The sequence below is a fragment of the Neopsephotus bourkii genome, unplaced genomic scaffold (genome assembly GCF_033783945.1).
Source record: "Neopsephotus bourkii isolate Nb327-2 ecotype Australia unplaced genomic scaffold, CSIRO-AGI_Nbou_v1 NB_732, whole genome shotgun sequence".
NCBI lineage: Eukaryota > Metazoa > Chordata > Aves > Psittaciformes > Psittacidae > Neopsephotus > Neopsephotus bourkii.
The window spans coordinates 137981-153616 of NW_026901230.1; the positions used below are offsets into that span (position 1 = coordinate 137981).

General features: G+C 56.0%; 2 protein-coding genes across 3 annotated transcripts; one reads left to right on the top strand and one right to left on the bottom strand.

The window, feature by feature from the left end:
* Positions 1-300: 300 nt before the first annotated feature.
* On the top strand, positions 301-10270 carry LOC133212686 (pre-mRNA-splicing factor ATP-dependent RNA helicase PRP16). 2 transcript variants are annotated; one of them, XM_061354370.1, is made up of 26 exons: positions 301-668; positions 1612-1799; positions 1958-2062; positions 2484-2649; positions 2750-2868; positions 3002-3078; positions 3244-3399; positions 3999-4160; positions 4244-4351; positions 4723-4835; positions 4950-5087; positions 5339-5525; positions 5616-5801; positions 6271-6411; positions 6590-6700; positions 6786-6902; positions 7148-7255; positions 7379-7491; positions 7982-8190; positions 8270-8424; positions 8501-8656; positions 8732-8866; positions 8945-9070; positions 9476-9571; positions 9736-9857; positions 10003-10270. In XM_061354370.1, the coding sequence occupies exons 1-26, from the start codon at positions 364-366 to the stop codon at positions 10085-10087; spliced, it is 3684 nt and encodes a 1227-aa protein (XP_061210354.1). In that variant the 5' UTR covers positions 301-363; the 3' UTR covers positions 10088-10270. The 2 variants fall into 2 exon arrangements, with proteins under 2 accessions (XP_061210354.1, XP_061210356.1); XM_061354372.1 differs by lacking the exon at positions 301-668 and adding an exon at positions 1465-1529.
* On the bottom strand, positions 10230-14169 carry LOC133212683 (polyamine-modulated factor 1-binding protein 1-like). The gene is made up of 11 exons (XM_061354368.1): positions 14149-14169; positions 13694-13804; positions 12832-13025; positions 12573-12726; positions 12039-12227; positions 11765-11917; positions 11510-11677; positions 10924-11033; positions 10764-10838; positions 10504-10588; positions 10230-10375 (listed from the first exon to the last, which is right to left on the bottom strand). Exons 1-11 carry the CDS (start codon positions 14167-14169, stop codon positions 10262-10264), a joined length of 1374 nt encoding a protein of 457 aa, XP_061210352.1. The 3' UTR covers positions 10230-10261.
* Positions 14170-15636: the final 1467 nt, after the last annotated feature.

The following is a 15636-nucleotide window of genomic DNA, read 5'->3' on the forward strand; positions in this document are numbered from 1 at the left end:
CCGCTCGCTTCCGGCAGCGCCCGCCACACCCGGAAGATCCCCGGCGGCCACGTGACCCTAACGTATTTCCTCACGCCGGAAGTCCGCCACGGACAGGTAGCACGTCTTGTCTAGCGGCGCTGCACTCTATGGTGGTTGCCGCTCCTATAGGCTCCAGCCTCCGTCTCTGTGGTGCACGTGGCTAGAGCGGCACTTCTCGCGGAGCACTGTAGGGCGGCCATTTCGGCCTTCGGAGAGCTAGTTTACCGTCGCTGAGGCAACCGCAAGCGGGACAGGGGCAGAGGCAGAGGCAGGGGCGGGGAGACGGGTAGGGGCAGGGGCAGAGCTCCGGTGCTTACCCCTCCCGCCCGTTCATCGGCGGCGATGGCCGAGGGGTCTCTGCACCGCCTGGCGGGGACAAGCCCGGACGGCGAGGCCGGCGGGCTGGTGCTGAGGCAGCGCAGCGCCGCCGCCGAGCAGCACGTCTTCAAGGTGCCGGCACCACGGGCTTCCTTGCTGGGCCTGGATGTGCTGGCGGCCCAGAAGCGGCGGGAGCGCGGGGAGGAGGAGGTGGGCAGGGAGCGGTCCCGGGTCGCCTCGCAGAGGGACCGGGAAGAGAGCTGCGGCGAGGCGGGCAGCGCCGAGGAGGACGGCGACGGGAGGATCCGGAGCAGCCACGGCGTTCACAGGTGGGTCTTGCGGTGCGGGGCGGGTGCTCGGTGGCACCGGGTCTTCCGCGGCTGCCGGATCCCCTTGGGGGAATGAGCGTGAGCACCGTCAGTGTTATAAATAGTGGCTCAAACAAATTGACTAGAGCCAGGCCAATGAATCAAATTGGTTTATTGAGCAAGTGACAGCAAGCAGAACAGCGCTGGGCGGCCGGGGAGTCTCTGCTCCGCCAACGGCACGCACCCCGTTTCCCCAAAGTCACTGATTTTATACTCTTCTTTATCCAGTGTATGTGCTACTCTTGGTGTACTCTGCGTCTGTGTGGCCCGTTGATAAGGGGTCTCATTCAGCCCCCCGGTGGCTATGGGGAGAAAGACTCCTTATCTCCTTCGGGGTCTCATTCGGCCTCCCGGTGAGTGTGGGGAGGAAGGCTCATTATCTTCTTTTCCATACCTAGTTTACTTTAACAGATGCTTGCAGTCTGTAAGTCAAAATTTTCCAGTAACCTTTAAGCAAGTCAAGTAACTCTTAAACAAACAAATAATTTTTAAGCAAACAAGATTTCATTAACAAACAGGAATTCACTCATCACAGTCAGTGTGTGTGCAGAGCAGGGCATTTCCTCGGGTAGGATCGGGGGCACTTCTGTAGGTTTGAGGAGCTCTGGGCAAAGCTCTTCGCTGCTGCCCTGCCTAGGGTGTTACGGGTAGGTACTGTCAGGCCTGCAACCACCAGCCATCGCAGTTGTGAGACTCCCTGCTTCCTAATGCCTGAAGGCAGCGGCCTGTTCAGAAGTGCACATGAGAGCATCAGAGACATGGTGTGCTGTTAGCAAAGGATGGAGAGAGCACTTTCAGCTATAAGCTTCTGCTATAGCAGAGGTTAGAAGTAGAGTTGTGTGAGTCAAGACCATCTATTCCTCAGCACTCTTGAGCTTTTCTTCTCTCTGCTCTGCCTTTCCAGGCATTACCGTTCTACCCATATGGAATCACCTTCCTACACGGGGGGTGTCAGTGAGGAGTTTTGGGAACGCAACCGGCAGCGTGAAAGGGACCGTCGGGCACATGATGTCTTTGCCTCCTCCAAGGAGGGGAAGCAGCAGAAGAAGGAACGCAGTAGGAACCGGGACCAGGATCGCAAACGGCACCGTGGTAATTGCTTAGAGACCTTTGTGCCTCTTAACTGCTTGGGGCTTGGGCTCATCCCTCAGCCTGTTTGCAGTCCTTAGCTAATGTTCGTGGTGGTTTCTGCAGCAGGTCTGGGAAGCCTGCTTCTGCACTTGGCCCATGATCTCACTTTCCTTTTGCAGAGGAACAAGACAGAAGTCGTCACAGCAGCAGGTCAGAGAGGGACAGCTCATCGGAGCGCAGCAGCAGGAGAAGTGAACCAGAGAGTCCCAGGCATCGGCCCAAAGGTAGGAGTGGGACCCAGCAGAGTTCTTATGTGAGACCAAACAGGAAGGGGTTTGTTCTTTTTGTTGTTAATGTTTTCTGCTGCTTTTGTCAGGACAAGTGTGGGTCAAAAATCCTGTATCTTTTAACTTTTGTGGTTAGGGTAAACCTAAAACTCCTACCCTGATCCTGGGCCCAGGGGCAATCTGCCAACCATGTGTGTGAACGTCTGGCTGATCTCTGTGCAGTAGGGTCTCTTCTCGGTCTGTGTGATAGAAATGTGGTCACTTGGAAATTTGCCTTGGAATGCTGCCCCAGCCGCTTCTTTTAGATAGGGACACGTGCGTACCCTCTCTCCATGCTCCTTGCTAGAAGGTATACAGTGGCTCCTGGTCATTAGGGAGTCACTGAACATCAGGTCCCAAACCCCATCTTCTCTGCTAGACGCAGCCACACCGTCTCACTCCGGCTGGGAGGAGGATGACACTGGCTCCAGCAGTGCTCGCCGCTCACAGTGGGAATCTCCGTCACCCATGCCTTCCTCTCGAGACTCAGAGCGCAGCCACCGGCCATCATCACAGCGGGACACGGACAGGAGAGACCGGGACAGGTATGAGTGCCTGGGGCTGAGCTGTTAGTTGCAAGGGACGGTGTATGTGAGGGTTGTGCCTGGCTGTGGACACCATTTCCTCCCTTGTGCTGCTTTCCAGGTCTGTGAGGAGCAGGTACTCAGATAAGACACCATTGCCCACCCCATCATACAAATACAACGAGTGGGCTGATGACCGGAGACACCTCGGTTCCACACCACGGCTGTCCAGAGGGAGAGGTGAGGGGCCTGGGCTAAGCTACCTGGGAACACTGTGGAAATTCCCTTCTCCTGCGAAACTCCGGGTTGGGTGCTGTAGGGTTGCCCCCTGCGCGCCCGGGCTGGCGCCGCATTAACCCGCTCGCCCCTCCAGGACGGCGCACAGACGGGGAGGAGGGCATCGCCTTCGAGACAGAGGAGGAGCGGCAGCAGTGGGAGGACGACCAGCGGGTGAGAGCCGCGGGTGGGGGGGGGCAGGCAGCAGTGCGGGCGGCGGGAGCGGCGGGCGGGCTCCCCCCGGTGGCCACGTCGGGAGCAGCGGCAGCGCCCGGCCCGGCCCGGCCCTGGTGGCTTCCGGGGCCGGCGGAGCTCAGGGCAGCACCTCTCCCCTCCCAGCAAGCTGACCGGGACTGGTACATGATGGATGAGGGCTACGACGAGTTTCACAACCCCTTGGCCTGCTCCTCCGAGGAGTACGTGAAGAAGCGGGAGCAGCACTTGCACAAGCAGAGGCAGACGCGCATCTCAGCACAGCGGCGGCAGATCAACGAGGTAAGGGCTGTTGTGAATGTGTGGGGTTTGCTGTCCCTCCATAGATCTGGTTGCTGGCTGCAAAGCTGAGCCTCTGCTGTCAGGTGAGGAAGCACAATGTGTGTCCTGGCCCATGCTTACAGGGAAGCTATTGCTAAGTACCTGCTGCACAGAGTAACTCCAGTGGTTCACAGTGCGCAGGGCAGCAGGAATGTGGAGGGCTATGCTCTTGCTCTTCTGGGGTGTGAGTTACATTGCAGGGATTGTCTGCTGTTGGCCCAGTGACGGTGGGGGTTGCTGCCCTTAGCACAAGTGGGATTATGTCTTGGCTTCCTGGTGTGTTCTGAGTATGGCAGGGGTCTTGTGGAAAATGTCTCTCCTGCATTTCCTTGGAGATAGCCTTGTTGAGCATGTGCTTCATCTGGCCAGCGTGTGTTTCCTGTACCCTGCTGTTTCCAGTTATTGATTCTTCCCTGAGTGCTTGGTTTCAGGCTTCCTAGGCTGGAAGCATCAGTTTCATCCTGTTGTCAAGTGTGGGTCCCTAACCCCTAAGTTCTGGTGTGATCTTTTGGGCTTTCTGTGGGGCTTTTATATTCTTTCTAACGTGCTGTTTCCCTTAGGATAATGAGCGCTGGGAGACAAATCGGATGCTGACCAGCGGTGTGGTTCATCGGATTGAAATAGATGATGATTTTGAGGAGGATAACTCAGCTAAAGTGCATTTGTTGGTGCACAACCTGGTGCCCCCTTTCCTAGATGGAAGGATTGTCTTCACCAAGCAGGTAGAAACTGTGGCTGCAGACTGGTGGCAGGGAGCCCCAGAAGTGTGAGCTTTTCATGCTGAAGCAGTACTTCTTTCCTGTAGCCGGAGCCAGTCATCCCTGTTAAGGATGCCACCTCAGATTTGGCCATCATAGCCCGGAAAGGCAGCCAGTTGGTGCGCAAGCACAGGGAGCAGAAGGAGCGTAAGAGGGTATGCTGTCACCTTCTGGCTTACTACTGCACTGTACATGTTATATAGTGCCTTACAGCCTTTGTTTGGACTTTGCAGAGTATAGGCTTTGGCAGCAAGTGATAATAAGGAGTTTATATTTTTGCGACCTGGGATATTGTTTCTCCAGCATATCTGTCTGGATACTCTCTGTATCCAGACCAGTGTCTAAAGAGCTCTGCTTTGGCTCACTTGGAAGAGGGAGACTTGGTATAGGAATGGGGTGTATGTTCTGTGTTCTAGCACTGGAGAACTGTGGGGCTAATGTGCTTTCCTAGTCTTATGAACAGGATTGGAGAAGAATGATTTGTCAGTGTTTGCTGTGGTAGTTATGGTGCTCTCTGTCCTTCCAGGCTCAGCATAAGCACTGGGAGCTGGCAGGCACAAAACTGGGAGACATTATGGGGATCAAGAAAGAAGACGAGAAGGATGAGATGGTAACAGGAGACGGCAAAGTGGATTACAAGTATGAGTTTGCTTTGAATTACTCCTGCTCAGCCAGTAATGGGTCCTATATGGGGCCCATTTGCTTAGCAAAGTGTGTGGATAGACAGTTTCAGGACTTCTGGTGTTTCCTCAGGACTGAGCAGAAGTTTGCTGAACACATGAAAGAAAAAAATGAAGCCAGCAGCGAGTTTGCCCAGAAGAAATCAATCCTGGAGCAGAGACAATATCTGCCCATCTTTGCTGTGCAGCAGGAGCTGCTCTCCATCCTCAGGTATGGCTGCTACGGACCTGGTCAGAGAGCGTTCCCAGGGCATTGACCTACATCTCAGAAACCCAAGTGAGAAATTCTCCCAGCTACATGGCCTGTTTGAAAGCTGCACCCTCAGGAAACAAACCCCGCTGCCTTGTGTGGTTGGTGGCAGTTCTTCTGTCTGAGTGGGGTGATGCTTGGCTGACCAACAAGGGCTGTGAGTGCTAAAGCCCTTTATGGTGTGTGAAGAAATACTTTTTCCCTTTCTTCAGAGACAACAGCATTGTGATTGTGGTGGGGGAGACGGGGAGCGGGAAGACAACACAGCTGACACAGTACCTGCATGAGGATGGGTACACCAGCTACGGCATGATTGGCTGCACGCAGCCCCGCAGGGTGGCAGCCATGTCCGTTGCCAAGCGGGTCAGTGAGGAGATGGGCGTGCGGCTTGGGGAGGAGGTGAGCCTGGCAGTGGGTGCAGGGCTGTGGGCTGAGGACAGCGAACGCACGGGACTGTTCGGAGACCTGCTTGTATCTCTACCCTCCCAGGTGGGCTACGCCATCCGCTTTGAGGACTGCACGTCCGAGAAGACATTGATCAAATACATGACAGATGGGATCCTTCTTCGTGAGTCCCTGCGAGAGCCTGACCTGGACAACTACAGTGCTATCATCATGGATGAGGCACATGAGCGCTCGCTCAATACGGACGTACTCTTTGGCTTGCTTCGGGAGGTATGTGTGAGCCTGGACAGGACAACAGCAGCACAGAGGACATGAGCTGGTCTTAATGCAAAGTATTGACAGGAACAGGCCTTCTCTACCAGGTCTGGGAGAAGGAAGCAGCTCTGCCACATCTCTCCATTTGCTGCTCCACCATCCTAGCCTGTGGTTCTAACCCCTAGTTTTAATTAGCTGTTAAATCTCCCCTAGTGCCAGAAGCGCTGCCAGAAGCTTGCTGGCTAGCTGTCACTAGGTACAGAGATCTTTGCTGGCTTAAGGCTTCCTGGACCAAGGTTGGTCTTACTTAACTGCACAGAGCAGTTAAGTAAGCTTAACCGCATCTGTGTTCCCTGGCATTAACAGCCAGTGACTAGAGTACAGCAGAAGCTCTGTCCTGTGCTGTTGTCTCAATAACAATAGAAGCATCCTGCAGCCATGCCCAAGGGCCCTTTTCTTACTGTTTCTTTCATCTGCTTTCTAGGTGGTGTCCCGACGTTCAGATCTGAAGCTTGTTGTCACCTCAGCCACCATGGATGCGGATAAGTTTGCCTCCTTCTTTGGAAACGTTCCCATTTTCCACATTCCTGGGCGCACCTTCCCTGTTGATATTCTTTTCAGCAAGGTATGGTCAATGTTGCAGAGGGAAGTTCTGTTGTGACAGAAGGGGGTTGGTTCTTGGGTGTACAGCACTCTGTGGTGGTCAAAAGGATAGAGGAGGAGAAGCTGTGCTGTGATGCAGTCTTGCACAAAGGGTTGGGCAGGTCAGATATTGATGTCTGAAATCTGGGTGTGCCTTTCAGACCCCACAGGAGGATTATGTGGAGGCTGCAGTGAAACAAGCCCTGCAGGTCCATTTGTCTGGTGCTCCTGGAGACATCCTCATCTTCATGCCTGGCCAGGAGGACATAGAGGTGAGCTGGAAGGGTAGGCACTATCCTACCCCCTTGTTGTTTATGGTTACACCCCATCTTATGGTTACACCCCTCTTTTGCCTAGGTGACCTCAGAGCAAATCATAGAGCATCTTGAAGAGCTGGAGAAGGCGCCTGCGCTTGCTGTTCTGCCTATTTATTCGCAGCTACCATCGGACTTGCAGGCCAAGATTTTCCAGAAGGTGCTGTGTGTGCTCTGTGGTAGGGGTGGGAACAGGAGAAACTAGTACAGGGAAGACTACTGAGGTAGCGAGAGGTGCAGGCATGCCTTTTGTATTGCATGTGGAGAGTGAGAGAAAGGATGTAACTCCCTCAACTTTCCAAGAATCACCCCTGTCCTTCTGGGCTCTGTATTACTGCCCTGCATGCTCCCTGCAAGGCAAAGGCCCTTGCCTCGGGTTGTGACTGACATGCAGTATGCTTGCAGGCTCCAGATGGGGTCAGGAAGTGCATTGTTGCCACCAACATTGCAGAGACCTCACTAACAGTGGACGGCATCATGTTTGTGATTGACTCTGGCTATTGCAAGTTGAAGGTAAGCCAAGATTTCCTGTACTATTTATGTCTGTCATTTCTGGGTTTGGTTTGAGGGGGTTCTGTGACTGGGTAGTGACCCAGCCTTTCTCTTTCTTCAGTCTGTTCTGCTTATGTCCTGCAGGTTTTCAACCCCCGTATAGGCATGGATGCACTGCAGATCTACCCCATCAGTCAAGCAAATGCCAACCAGAGGGCAGGCCGAGCTGGCCGAACGGGCCCAGGCCACTGCTTCAGGTAGGCATTTAATGGTGTTCCTGTTCCTGTCCTGTCTGCAGCTTGGCGTCAGGTTATACATACTTTTTTCCCACTGGAGCTGTTTGCTGTCTTGAACTTTTGGGGGTACGAGAGCAGTAGGCAGGTCTTGAGCCCTTCTCTTTTGGACCCAGTGACCATACAGAGGAAACGCCATGCTCTGGTTTCTTTCCTTGCCTGTCTTCACTTGTGGCTGTTCTGCCCTTGATCCTGTGAGGATAACAGCCAAGCCAAGCAGCTTTCTCAGTGCATTGCTTTGAGGCTGGTCTGTGCCCAGGAAATTACAGTGCTTGTGAGGCGTGTGCACTGTGCTGCAGCACAGGTACCCTTAGGCGCTGGGGAGGCCACATGTTGGCCAGGGTAGAGGTTCTTCTCTGATGTCCTGCTGGCTGGGGTGGGCAGCGGTGGGTGAGTCAGTAGTGGACACCATGGCCTGAATGTGAGCAGCATGCTCTTGGCATCTCTTCTCCAGGCTGTACACCCAAAGTGCCTACAAGAATGAGCTCCTGACAACCACAGTGCCTGAGATCCAGCGCACCAACCTTGCCAATGTGGTGCTTTTGCTCAAGTCCCTGGGTGTTCAAGACCTGCTGCAGTTCCACTTCATGGATCCGCCCCCTGAGGACAACATGCTTAACTCCATGTATCAGCTATGGATCCTGGGAGCCCTCGATAACACTGGTATTTTGGCTGCTGGGGCAAGCGTCAGCCCATGGGACTGGGACCTGCCTAGCTGCTGACCCCTGTGCTGTTCCTATAGGTGGTCTGACCTCAACAGGACGTCTCATGGTGGAGTTTCCACTGGATCCTGCGCTCTCCAAAATGCTCATTGTCTCCTGTGATATGGGTTGCAGCTCTGAGATCTTGCTTATTGTCTCCATGTTGTCTGTACCTGCCATCTTTTATCGGCCTAAGGTACGTTTGCTCTTTCAGCAGTCTGGGGCTTTCCGCTGATAATTTGACTAACCTGTGTTCTTTTCTCACCCTTCAGGGCCGAGAGGAGGAGAGTGACCAAGTGCGGGAGAAATTTGCTGTTCCCGAGAGTGATCACTTGACTTACCTGAATGTTTACCTGCAGTGGAAGAACAACAGCTATTCCACATTGTGGTGCAACCAGCACTTCATCCATGCCAAGGCCATGCGGAAGGTGAGGCTGTGGCAATGAGGCTGTGGGTGGGAGCATTACACAGGAGAAGGGTCTGACTGCCACACGCCCCTGCAGGTGCGGGAGGTGCGTGCCCAGCTCAAGGACATCATGGTGCAGCAGCGGATGAGCCTGGCATCCTGTGGTACTGACTGGGATATTGTCAGGAAGTGCATCTGTGCTGCGTATTTCCATCAAGCTGCAAAGCTTAAGGTGAGAGGTGTGTCTGCTGGTCTGAGGCTGAAAAGCCCTGTCTGGGAGCTGGGGCACTGACAGTACTCCTCTTTGCAGGGCATTGGGGAGTATGTGAACATCCGTACAGGCATGCCTTGCCACCTGCACCCTACAAGCTCTCTGTTTGGCATGGGCTACACACCAGACTACATTGTGTATCATGAGTTGGTCATGACCACCAAGGTGAGCTTGAGCTGAGGGCTAGCCAAAAGGCTGATGAGTACTCTCATGATGAGGGAGGTGGGAGGGCTTTCCTGTGATACTAGGAGTTGTTGGAGGGGCAGTTATCAGCATTTCTCATCTATACCAACTAGGCATGTCTATGTCATCTGCAGAGTCCTGTTTGTTCTTTTGCCAGTATTTCTTCCTGACCTATGTGGGACATGTTTGAACTTCTTTGCAGTCTCACCAAGTCCAGCCCATAGCAGCTTCTGAGGCTGGCAGGAATGATCTGGAAGGGGTGTAGCCCCAGCACGAGAAGTGCCATCAGCAAGTGGGAGAGGGGGGGGAGCTGCCATGGCTCTGGAAATGGTGCCCAGGCTGCAAAAGTGCCATCCTGCTACTCTGGCTTTTCCTCTGTCCCTGCAGGAATACATGCAGTGTGTCACTGCTGTGGATGGAGAGTGGCTGGCAGAGCTGGGCCCCATGTTCTACAGTATCAAGCATGCTGGCAAGTCACGTCAGGTGAGTTTCCTGTGCAGGATGAGCTGGCAGACAGCAGGCCCACTGCATACCTGCTCTACAGCAGGGTGTGTGCTCTTTGACTTGGAGGGAGCAGGCCTGTGGCCTGCAGAGAGTCTGCTGCTGGCCAGCTCTGCCTTTCGCTGACCTCCCCTGCCCTGCTCCAGGAGAACCGCCGCCGTGCCAAGGAGGAAGTGTCTGCCATGGAGGAGGAGATGGCGCTGGCCGAGGAGCAGCTGCGTGCCCGCCGGGAGGAGCAGGAGCGCCGCAACCCTCTGGGCAGTGCCAGGTAGGTGCTGGCCCTGCCTGGCCATGGAATGCCTGCTGAGGAGCAGGAGTAGTGAGCTGCATGGAGCACGCCACCTTTTTCACGGGTGCTGTGGTGCAGGGAAAAGTTACGTATTCCACTAATCACCCTTGTTCTCTCCTGGCAGATCTACTAAAATCTACACCCCTGGGCGGAAGGACCAGGGCGAGCCCCTGACACCACGACACACTCCAGCACGCTTTGGCCTCTAAGGCAGCAGTGCCCGTTGCTTCGAAGCTTAAAGACTTTCAGGAGAAGCTGAGTCTTAGGAGTGTGGCCAGCCTCTCTGATCACTGTGCTCTCTGAGGCACTCTACAGCTTGTGGCCCAGAAAAGATATGGTGCTTGGCACTGATTTTGCTACAGAACAGAAAAGACTTTATTTGTTTAAAAGTTGTCTAATCCTTGCTTTGTTTTGCGCTGTTTCCTGTCCCTTGGGCAAGAGGGGGGTGGAGACAGCCCTGCAGAATTGTGTGGGGCTGGTAATGTGAAGTTGTTGCCCTGTAGGACACAGGACAAGGCACAGCGTTACACTGACCTAGAGGGCAAAGGCAGTTCTCCCACAGCCTGTGCTCAACTGCCCACAGGGCCAACCCTGTTTCAAGCCAGGCTGTGCCAGGAATTCTCACCTTCAGCTGCTCACACTGGTGCTGCTGCTCATCTGTTCCAACCACGAGGTATGTGTCTTCTTCCTGCAGTGTGTCTTGAACATGCCTGGAGGAAAGGGAGAGGAAATGAGGGGATGCAATGATGCAGAGACAACCCTGATCTGCTGGCATTTCAGGAACTTGGCTAGTCCAGCAGTTGTCCATCTATCCCATATATTCCTGCCAGCAGCAGTAACTGCTGTTTGGGATAGCTCAGCTTCACTCCTGTGTTCAGAACTTACTTCTTTCCACCTGGCAGCTCTGCAGTCTGCTTGATTTCCCACTGGATCTTGTTCCCTAGTTTCTCGTTTGAATGCCTGAAAACAAGGTATGAGCTGGGTGACTCGGTGTGAGAAGGCGGCAGCCACCTGCCCCTGTGTTTTAGCAAGGCTTCTCACTCACGTTGGCTCCTTCACACACTGGCTGATGTTGACCAGCAACAGCTCCGTTTCCTTGTGCAGTCTGCCACCGTTGGAGCATGCCAGAGCTCGGGCAAAGCGCAGGGTTTTCACCTGGGAAGAGTGACCACACTGCCATGTGTAGTCGCAGTGGCTGCAACTGCTCTTCCCAGCCTCAGTGAGCTAAGGGCTGAGGGCAATTGGAGAACCCAGGCTGTGCTGGACCAGTGGCCTGGGCTGAGCAGAGGGTTGAGAGGGTGGTGCCTCAGGAGACCTGCTTTGGAGCACCACTGTTAACCTCAGAACTACTGCCCTGAACTGCTCTTCTAGCATGGTAGCTCAATGCTGAGGTGATTCCTAGCAGCTGAGTGAGGAGGGGTACTATAAGGAGAAGGTGGTGTGCTTTGCTGCTGTCAGACCCTTGGCTTCCTCCCTTGGCAGCCTGGGAGCTGCAGAATGCTGTCGCCTGTCCTTCCCTTTCCGCCTCTCCGCTGCCTGTGGACCCAGATCTGTTTGTCATTCCCTGGTACTAGGGGCCCATCCTTTGCTCCTGCTCTTGGGCTGTGGTGCTGCCTCTTTCTAACCTGCACCTGCTCCATGGCCTTGCTGAGCTCTTCCTTGAGGAAAGCCAGTTCCACCTTGCAAATAACTAGTTCCTCTTCTCGCATATCCAGAGCTTGGGCACTGTTCTTGTATAGCTCTTGCCAGTACTGGGCTCGGCTCCTCAGCTCACGTAGCGTCTCCTGGAGGGAATGGGCCTGTTGGTGTCACAGAGAAGCAGTGAGAGGGACACAGGCTGAGCATAGACTCCTGGTGCCCTGTGGGAAGGCCCAGGACATGCTTACCTCTTTCTTACACTGCTCCTGGGACCCCTGCAGCTTCCTCAGCTCCCAGTGGAGCTGCTGCTTCTGCTTCACATAGGCTGCGATCTCCTCTTGCTTGGCTTTCTCTTGCTGGGCCTGGGCCAGCTGTGCCTGCAAGGTGGTGATCTCCCTCACCTGTGTGCAGTGTCAGGGGGCAGAGAGGGTGCTGGCCAGGCCATGGCAGGCTGGGCTACCCAGGGCCAGAGTGAGCCCTGCACCAACGGCTGCCCTACCACTGCCCTGTCCCTGCCGTCACCTGCTCCAGCAGCTCTGCCATGTGCTTTCTGCTGGAGGCCACTTCTTGGTGCAGGACCTGCATGGTCTCCTTGGCCTCACTCAGCTGCTGCAGATTTTGCTGCTCCAGGGCCTGGGTGGCTCTCAGCTCTTCTTGCAGCTGAGCCAGGTGATGCTGCAGGCCCTGGCTCTGCTCCTCCTGTGTCCCCAGCTGAGAGAAGGCAACGCATCAGGGAATGCAGCATTGCTGTGGTCAAGTGAGGTCTGTGCCCGCTCTCCTGCTGCTGATCCCAGCTCACTGTCCACTCTTGCAGCATAGGCTTTGGTGCAGGGCTTTATTAACTCTCTTGAGGGTGCTCGTCCACTCCTTTGCCTGCAGCAGCTCTTGCTACAGCTTTTCTTTCCCATCCTACTGACAGTGCAGCTCCCCTTGCAGCTCTCATGGTGTGGCAGCCTGCTGCTGCCACTGGGAGAGCCCTAGGTTACCTACAGGGGCAGAGACGACTGGGGCCAGGCTGACGGAGGGACCCTACAGCAGGTCCTGCCTGCTAACTACCTGCTCCCTCAGGGTTTGGAGCTGTTTCTGGCTCCTCTGCAGCTCCTCTGCAGCATGGGCCACAGCGTGCATGTGTTGCAGTGCCTGCTCGAGGGCCACCTGATGCTTCCACTGCCACTGGTTCAGCTCTGCCTTGAGCTGCTCTGCCAGCTCCCTGTGGGCACGGGCAAAGCCTGAGCTGCTGCAGCACCCGGCTGCCTGCTCGTGATGGAGCAGGCACAGGGAGAGCCCTGCTGGGCTCCGGCTGTGTGTGGCTCACCTGCTCTGAGCCTGCTCTGCTCTGCTGCTGGCTGCTTCCTCCCGCAGTGCTCGCAGCACAGCTACCACCTCACAGCCCTCATCCTGCTGTGGGTCCTTCCCCAGGCACGGCTGCTCCCCTGTGCGCTGCAGGGAGTCCAGGCTGGCAGTGCCTAATCTGGCTGCTTGAGACAGCGTGGCTGGCACTGCCTCCCCCTGTCCCAGGGATGAGACACTGTGGTTCTGAGGCATTTGTGGCTCCCGTGCCCCCCTGGCTGCTTCCCCGCAGGCTCAGGGCCTGCCCATCCTTCTTCCCAGGACTGCCCAGGCAAACCCTGTCTGCCCCTTAACTCTGCAACTGGTGATGACCCAAAAGCACAGGGAGCTTCTGGTGACCGCAGGGTCTTGCCATTCCCCATTGTTACACCAGGATGGACAGAGTGTTGCAGTGTGTGAACATGCAGTAACTGATGGCAGGCACTGCCTGCTGCCTCCTGGGGTCCTTTTGTGCCTCATCCTCCAGCCACATGTACGATGGCCTTTATGGGTGCCAGATGTCTCCTTGCTGCTGCTCTCTGCCACTGGGGCAGCACTGGGCTGCACCTCTGGCTGGAGCCACCAAGACTGTGGCAGCTCAGGGCAGCTGGCTGCAGGCTCCAGCCTTCACATGTTCCAGCCCAGAGGCCTTGGATGCCCCCTGCTTGCTCACCCCACTTCCTCAGCACTGCCTGACTCAGCTGCCCGCCCCAGCTGTGTTCTGCGTCGGTCCCAGCGCTTCTTGGCTGTTCTCTTCTGCCTGCAGCACCTCATCTCTGCATCTACCATTGCCTATGTGAGCAGCACTGCTCTATGCTGTGTGCTGGCCCCTGTCTGCCAGCACTGACCTGTTCCAGCACCAGTGTGTGCTTCTCCAGGATGTTGTAGCTGGTGTCCGCATGGCCATGGGCAGCCACATCAAAGGTGACCTCTGTCTGCACTGCCTCATCCTTCTGTTCCTGGGGAGAGGTGCATCACTGACCTGTGGGTGCCCAGGACTGGGATGGTGCCCAGAGTGTCAGTGGGGCCCTTAGGAGCTGCAGTCTTTCAGTTCTGCTCAGCTGGGTTTACTGGGCCATGCCAGCCATGCCTGCCCCATGTCGAGGGTGCTTCATACAGGGTGAGGTGCTGACTCGTCCCACATGTGGCTGGCAGGATATATCCTGCCTGTCCCTGAGCACTGATCACCAGCAGTTCCCACATGCAGGCTGCTGGGCAGGCATGGTGCCTTGCCCAAGATGTAAGCACATGGCCAAGGGTTGGGGACTCCTTCAGCCTGGCCTGTGCCACCCTTCAGCAGTACCTTGCCCATCACCACCTCCATGGCAGCACTGCCCCGCCGCTGCCCGTGTCCTCACTGCAGCCCTCCCGTGCCATGCTGCCGGGCCCTGTCCCCGCAGGGCCAGGCACCACCCTGCCCTGCAGCCCGGGCCTGGCCGCGGTCTGGAGACTGCCCAGAACCAGAACCTGGTGACCTCCTGCACCAGAGAACCCCCGCGGGTGAGGGTGTCTCCTTGGCCACGGCTGGGCCTCACACGAGGCTCACGCTACCCCTGCATACCCCTCTCTGTGCTGCCTGCCCCTGTGCTGCCCTGTGTGTGCTCTGGCCCGGGGCCGGCCCCAGGGCACGCTGCGCCCAGCTCTCAGGGGAGCCATTGATCACATGGACCCAGGCCGCTGCGCCGTGCTTCTCCCTGTCCTGAAAGGTAAAAATAACAGAAACAGGTTGTCAGAAATGAAATTTCAATTTCTCCATGCCCTACCCTGTCCCTGCAGCTTCCCAGCATAGATCAATAGTGTTTAGACAGAGAGGGAGAACTGTTTTTTTTCCCCTCTTAAAGCACCAGAAAAAACCCAAACCCCAAACAAACTCTCTGCCTGTGTGTGTTATGGTAAACATGAATGAATTTGGTTCAGTGATGGCAGTAGCCTGGGTGCTGTTGCTGCACAGTGCAGCCTCTCTGCTCTCAGTCTCTGTGTGGAGGCTGAGTGTGCCCCAGAAGCTTCCTGGAGGAAGCACAGCACCCACGGGTGAGGAGGAGCTCTGAGGATGGGGCTGAGCCTGGCTGCCAGCCCCGCTGCAGCTGGGGGTCCACAGAAACCCAAACCTGCAGGTGCACGTGACACTGACCTGCTGGGGAGAGGGCGAGTGCTTTTGAAAAGGGAAACCCTGCCAAGGAAACTGCACCCAGGGGTTCTAGGAGAAGGGTGCACAGTGGATGGGCTGATGCTGGCAGGAGGTATCCGTGCCTGCCTTGGCAGGCAGTAACTTCTGGCCGGTTCCTGGGGCACAGGAAACCTGCTCGATCTGAGGGGCACCCTGTAGCAAGGGGGAGCTGGGGAGCAATACATTCACCTCCCAAAGGACCATGTGCAATGGTGGCCAGATAGGGAGAGGCAGTGCTAGTTCAGTGTAGATGGGTGTAGCAGTGCAGATGTGTGAAGTGCAGTCCATAGAGGCACAGTGGATGGTTTTGCTGCTGCTGCAGTGGGGTACGAGGTGCTGAGTTTGGAGGAGCCTTGCAACCCCGGTCAGCACCCTTGTGGCTCATCAGCTCCAGGCACAGGGTGGCTGCTCTGCCTGCACTGCGAGGGCCGCATGACATGCAGGTGGCAGCGCTGGTGTCACCGGGTGCCAGCACCACCTTGAGTGCGGCTGCACAAGGGTGCCTGGGGCACACACCAGCCGCTGACTCTGCCTGCACCCTGGAGCTCCCGGTGCTGTTGCCGCTCCCTGGTGCTCGTGCAGTTTCACAGGTAAGCTTTCTAATGGGAACTGCCAAGGCCAGGC

Excerpts from the sequence above, each read along its gene's own strand:
- LOC133212686 (XM_061354370.1), top strand. The coding sequence starts at position 364 with ATGGCCGAGGGGTCTCTGCACCGCCTGGCGGGGACAAGCCCGGACGGC. Across the intron at positions 2,869-3,001 it reads ACGGCTGTCCAGAGGGAGAG|GACGGCGCACAGACGGGGAG; the intron begins GTGAGGGGCCTG and ends TCGCCCCTCCAG. Across the intron at positions 6,412-6,589 it reads TTGATATTCTTTTCAGCAAG|ACCCCACAGGAGGATTATGT; the intron begins GTATGGTCAATG and ends TGTGCCTTTCAG.
- LOC133212683 (XM_061354368.1), bottom strand. The coding sequence starts at position 14,169 with ATGGAGGTGGTGATGGGCAAG. Across the intron at positions 12,228-12,572 it reads TCCAAACCCTGAGGGAGCAG|CTGGGGACACAGGAGGAGCA; the intron begins GTAGTTAGCAGG and ends GCCTTCTCTCAG. Across the intron at positions 11,918-12,038 it reads TGGCAGAGCTGCTGGAGCAG|GTGAGGGAGATCACCACCTT; the intron begins GTGACGGCAGGG and ends CACTGCACACAG.